The sequence below is a fragment of the Danio aesculapii genome, chromosome 22, assembly GCF_903798145.1.
Source record: "Danio aesculapii chromosome 22, fDanAes4.1, whole genome shotgun sequence".
Classification (NCBI taxonomy): Eukaryota; Metazoa; Chordata; class Actinopteri; order Cypriniformes; family Danionidae; genus Danio; species Danio aesculapii.
Window position 1 is genome coordinate 7,473,252 of NC_079456.1, and position 6,000 is coordinate 7,479,251.

At 32.4% G+C, this 6,000-nt stretch overlaps 1 protein-coding gene across 1 annotated transcript; it reads left to right on the forward strand.

Moving 5' to 3' along the window:
- The first annotated feature begins 763 nt into the window (after positions 1 to 763).
- On the forward strand, positions 764 to 3,836 carry LOC130216600 (uncharacterized). The gene is made up of 5 exons (XM_056448493.1): positions 764 to 1,070; positions 1,567 to 1,854; positions 1,920 to 2,036; positions 3,273 to 3,337; positions 3,783 to 3,836. Exons 1-5 carry the CDS (start codon positions 782 to 784, stop codon positions 3,834 to 3,836), a joined length of 813 nt encoding a protein of 270 aa, XP_056304468.1. The 5' UTR covers positions 764 to 781.
- The last annotated feature ends 2,164 nt before the right edge of the window (positions 3,837 to 6,000 follow it).

The following is a 6,000-nucleotide window of genomic DNA, read 5'->3' on the forward strand; positions in this document are numbered from 1 at the left end:
ATTTGTAACTATTTTTAAAGGATTCATTGTGTTATTTATATTTATAGTATAGTTTATTTAAGGCTGTGTTGTAGAGCATCAACTCTGAGGTTCATAAATAGAAACAAAGGAACAACCTTTTCACCTACAAACCAAACAGACATGCACAAAAACCCCACTTTCACCTACAAAACTGCCATCACACCACATCTCTGAAGAAACCCCACCGCAGGCTGCAGTTTGACTCATTTAAGCTGCTAGAATCACGAGAGAGAACAGACATTATTAACATTTTCCACCACACATAAAAATAAACAATTCATCTACTGATATTAAGTTAAAAACGTTTTTAAATACATGAGCCACACTTTAGAATTAAATATAGGAATATTTACACAATATTCAATATATCTACTTTAACCACTGCTTTTTACGGTTGCCTTACTGTTTTAAAACATTTAACAGGTTTAAAAACTATTTGCAGGTTTATAGTAAAAAGAAAAAACGATCATTAGTATGTAAACATGTATCATTGCTAAAAATAGAGTCCATTTCAGCCAATAGGAGGGTAAAACTCTCTTGTGGGCGGAGTCATGTTTTCAGAGGTGAGTTTTTATCCACTAATCTTTCACTGATCGTCTGGAGAAAATGTTTCGCATGTTTGCTTTATGTTTGTGCTGGTGGTGTTTAACTGGTGAGTTTAAAATGTTTTATTTAATACAGAGAGAAGCCTCAAACTGAAGCCTTAAACTGTGTATAATCTTAATGTTTTCCAGGTGTGTTTGGCGAGTCTGTGTCAGTGATGGAGGGAGATTCGGTCACTCTAAACACTGATACTCAAATACTTGAAGTTGACATACAGTGGAAATTTGGAGCTGAAAAGTCTCTCATAGCTAAACTGAAAATAAACAAGCAGATCTTCTCCACAATTGATGATGCTCTTGACGGGAGATTCAGAGACAGGCTGAAGCTGGACAATCAAACTGGATCTCTGACCATCGTGAACATCAGATCTGAACATGCTGGAGATTATATACTACGAACAAATGGAGCTAAACTGACAACAAAAACATTCAGTGTTTCTGTTTATGGTGAGTAGAGGTCGTCATTTGCATGGTTCGTGATGCTAATGGATTGTATAGCAGATGATCAGGAAATCAAATGTAGAAATTGTTATTTCCTGTTTGTTTTTTTGTAGAATACTATTGTGTTTACTCATTTTTTAACTGAAATAAATTCTAAAATTGATTTAGACTTTAAAAAGAATTAAAAATTGACTCAAAAATTGTTTAAAATGGCATTTTTTCATGGGTTATCATTAAACAATCAAACAAAAAAACTCAAAATGTGCTTAAAGTTGAATTGGCAGCGCAGTTTAACCAAGAGAAGTTAGCAGAGTTTAAGTTAAGTCCAAGTTATAGTTCTAAAGTGGTTACAATGTGATAGAACAAAGTTACAAAATTGGATAAAATGCTTTAGTTCTTCTATAAATCATATTGTTTATGGAATATGTCTTTACCAACATAAATACTACAACTAAGGACAAAAGGATTACTGAGGTGTCTCTTTATTCTCTGTTGTTTTCAGCTCGTCTGCCTGTTCCTGTCCTCATATTCAACTCTTCTCAGTGTTCTTCATCAGTGCAGTATTGTTCAGTGTTGTGTTCAGTAGTGAATGTGAGTGCTGTGAGTCTCTCCTGGTACAAAGGAAACAGTTTATTGTCCAGCATCAGTGTGTCTGATCTCAGCATCAGTCTCTCTCTACCTCTGGAGGTGGAATATCAGGATAACAACACCTACAGCTGTGTGATCAACAACACCATCAGCAACCAGACCACATATCTCAGCGTTACTCAGCTCTGTCAGACGTGTGCAGGTACTGCACTTCCAAAATTTGTGTTTAGGTAGAAATTCACTTGCAGTATTAACGGTCTCCTTCAGGTCCTCCAGGATCTCTGCTAGTGTTGATCTCTTCTGCTGCTGCTGGATCTCTGCTAATTATTTCTGCAATAAGGATCTTCTGGATTTACAGGAAACACAGAAAAACAGATCAAGAAGGCAAGTGTTACTGCTTGAGACATTTATTATGATAAATATTATAAAATATAATCAAAATATTGCATTTAGCTAAACTTCAGTTCTTAAAATAAATCAATTAAAAATATTTGTTGTAGATTTTATTCAGATTCAGAATACAAATGTGCTCTTCTACAAATTGATATTAATTTTATTTTACTAAACAATTGATAAACTTCTCTGCAATTTTTTAATAACGTTTTGTAAACTTCTAATTGTAAATGAAATATGTAAATAAAGTTATTATTACAGCAATTTCTCTTTTGCAAAAAAAAATTCAATATATATATTATAATATATATATATATATATATATATATATATTATAATATATATATATATATATATATATATATATATATATATATATATATATATATATATATTATATATATAAATTCAAAAACTATAAACAAAAATTCAAATATATTAAAACAAATATATATATATATATTAATTCAATATATATATATATATATATATATATATATATATATATATATATATATATATATATATATATATATATAAACACTTTATGGAAGTTGTGACATAAATGTACGCAAGTTGTCACTGGGGTAAAACCTTTGCAAAAGATACAAATTTGTACCCAAAAGGTCCACATTAATACCTCAAGGGTACTCATTAGTAACTAAAAAGTCCAAAGTGTTCCTCATAAAATTTTTAGGTACTAATATATGCGTTTGAAGTACCAATATGGACCCTTTAAATACAAATTTGTACCTTTTGCACACCCCAGTGACAGCTTGCAAACCGTTATTTCTGAGAGTGCATGTAGAGCTTGGACATTAAGAATATGATTAAATAAATGAAATAATACATGAGCTTTTTGGCCAAAGGTCAAGTTAAAGGATATTTCACCCCCCAAAAAAATAATTTCATCAATCATGTGTTCTGTTGAACACAAAAGAAGATATTCTGAAGAATGTTGGAAACCTGTAACCATTGACGTCCATATAGTCCTAAAAACAATTATTATGGAAATCAATGGTTACCAGTTTTCAGCTTTCTTCAAAATATCTCCTCATGTGGTCAAAATAAGAAAGAAACTCAAACAGGTTTCCTGAATGGTGAGTAAATGATCACTGAATATTCATTTTTGGGTGAACCATCCCTTCAAATGTTAATGTTAAATTCGGCAATGATATTTTCAATTAATATAATATGTTTCAATGCATCTTTTTATTGTTCAAACAGTTCAGATTCAAACAGACATCATATATGCCGAGCCGGTGTCCAGCAAAAGATGTGCACATGAATCAGTAAGACTCTGTATTATTCATTTATGATTATTGTCTGTTTATAACCTGCAGCTCAGTGTGTGCTTGCATGAATAGCGTATGTATGTAACACTACAGAACAATATGTCATTGCTGTTCTCTAATTTTGCTCACTGTGTTTTACACAAAATAATGGTTTTGTTTATTTTATAAAACGCTGTTTCTCAGAAATAAAAGCTGTTCCCAGGCAGATCTTTTTTAGACACTAATATACACCTATAAGGTCCAGATGTACACCTGTTCAATGATTATTACTGCTCCAATGAGAGCATTTGTGCCTTTTTAGGATGGTGCAGCCACAACTAAAATTACATTTAAAACACAATAATTCAATGTTTGTGATCATCTTATCCTGCATCTAAAGCTGATGAATTTTAGATTACCAAATCTACTGTGTGTTTTTGTTTGTTTGTTTGTTTTTTTACAGAAAGTTTCAGAGGAGGATCAGGTGCTTTATGCCTCAGTCATGACCAGAAGATAGACAACCTCAGATTGGGAATCTACACTGTACAATATCTGTACATTTAAATTGTTTTTTAATAGTTTAAACTGATATATTGTCTGGGCTGGTGCTTTATGTTACGCTACAAAACCTTGTAATAATATGGTTGAGTTTGATTCTCCATCGAGATCTGTGCAATTCTCAACAAAGTTGGTCAATGTCATGGGAAAGAAGAAATCTGTGGTGTGAAATGTAACATTTGTGTCGATGTATTTAATGTTTATTACATTTTGCAACTATGAACTGTCACATTCTTCTAACCTATCAATAGCCTTTAGCAAAACGGCTCATTACTGAGATTTTATTATTTTTTAACTGTGGTGACATCTACTGGTCATAACCGTGAACCGCAGGACAAACCGTTATAGGCGCTGGTGGTTTCACTTTCACTTTCTCAACATAAGTTGTTTTTGTTACAATAACAGTAGAATGACGTTGTAACCCCCACAACTAACGTTATTTCTATTTATATAAACAGACTTTCCTGGTTAACCAAGCATAAACTGAAAATAATGTGGAAAGCAAAATTATTCTGGTGATTTAGATTTTATTATTATTATATTATGTTTTTATTTTATAATCATTAAACCTGTGTTGATTTTGATATTCTCATGTTGTAAAATGAACTACAGTGTGAACAGTTATCTTTTTTTTGGCTAAAAAAATCTTAATCTAAAAAGATTAAGAATAATATCAGTGAAAACGTTTCAAAGCTATTAAAATCAATAACTCCTAACTCAACTAAATGCAAAACCTCTGATTTGCACATTTATATAGTCTTATTAACAAATATTAAATGTTATTTAAAATGAAATCAGGTTTAGTACAGATTACATTTTGATGCAGTTGAAGACTATTACATATTTTAAGAGCAAAACAAACACGTTCTACAACACCACAAACGGGAACACATATGATTCAACATTTTGTTTATCAGTCCTCATGCTATCTTTTACATTTTGTGAACATTTTAACAGGAAAACAATGCTGATAGTCCTAATGAAGTTTCGATGATGCTTTACAAATCAAGACTCAGACTGCCAATTGAACAATAACATCACTTGAGTTTAGAAAGAGAGACTTAATTTAAGCTAATGAAGAACCGTGACGAAGCGAAGAAACTCGTGGTAAATGAGCTGAGCCCTCTATAGGGTTTTGATTTAAGTTTAAATTGTTGAATTTTTGTCTTGTCTCGTTTTCACCTCTCATTTTTTTCTAATCCTACTGGCGAATATTTTATGAAGCAAACCTAAAATTTCAGTGGTCTGAGAAGAAAATAAGTTCTTCTTTTTTTTTTTGTTTAAATGCGAGTTTGTTTTTTTTACATTAATGTCATACTGGAGGACACAATTATTCTTCACAGCTTGCTGGAGGTGTTTTTTACTAATATTGTTGCTGACACTAGAAGAGATTAATGGCTATGAATTAACATCAAACACTCACCTCCCTGTCAACACTATAAACCTCTCTAAAATTAGTTTCATTCCCTGGTCCATAATATCGGTGACGCCCCAGAATACTGCTGACAGCCAATCAGAACAAAGGGGGCGGGGCTTAATGTTAACAGACAAGTGCGGCGACGCACCGACACTAGTTTTTTACTGTTTCTGAGTTTTTGCTCTTGAATAATGAGGTAAAAAATGTAGTAAGCTGAACCGCTCACACTTTCCCGGATTTCTACATATGCACAAAAACATCCTGCTCAAAGCTGCCTGATTCAATCATCCATCACTGAATAGTTTAAGACGCACTGAATCCGGTAAAACGCAGGTAAAAGCTATTTTAATTTACTTCAGCGTGTTTGGTTCATTTATACTTTTAGTGACTGATTGTATGACTTAAACCTGAACAAGCTTAATGACTATTTAAATGTTCTGTTAATCAGAGTAGCCTAAATGTACCGTCGTCGACATTAAAAGTAAACTGTTTTGCAAAATTGCCCTAGAAAAGGGTGTTCAATCGTTTTACCACAATTTTATGGCAGGGTTTGATCTACTTCAGATGTTGACTATCGTTTATCTCCCTCAGTTTTATAACACCTAACAACAGCAGTCAGGTGGTCCCTATTTCCGCGTAAACGAGTGACGAGTGGCACTTATAAAGGGATAGTTCACACAAAAAATAATTTTAGTGATTTTTGTTC

What these genes read in the sequence shown, in the direction of transcription:
- LOC130216600 (XM_056448493.1), top strand. Translation starts at nt 782, where the DNA reads ATGGAGGGAGATTCGGTCACTCTAAACACTGATACTCAAATACTTGAA. An exon ending in CAGAAAAACAGATCAAGAAG is followed by an intron (nt 2,037 to 3,272) that starts GCAAGTGTTACT and finishes TTGTTCAAACAG; the next exon opens with TTCAGATTCAAACAGACATC. An exon ending in AAAGATGTGCACATGAATCA is followed by an intron (nt 3,338 to 3,782) that starts GTAAGACTCTGT and finishes GTTTTTTTACAG; the next exon opens with AAAGTTTCAGAGGAGGATCA.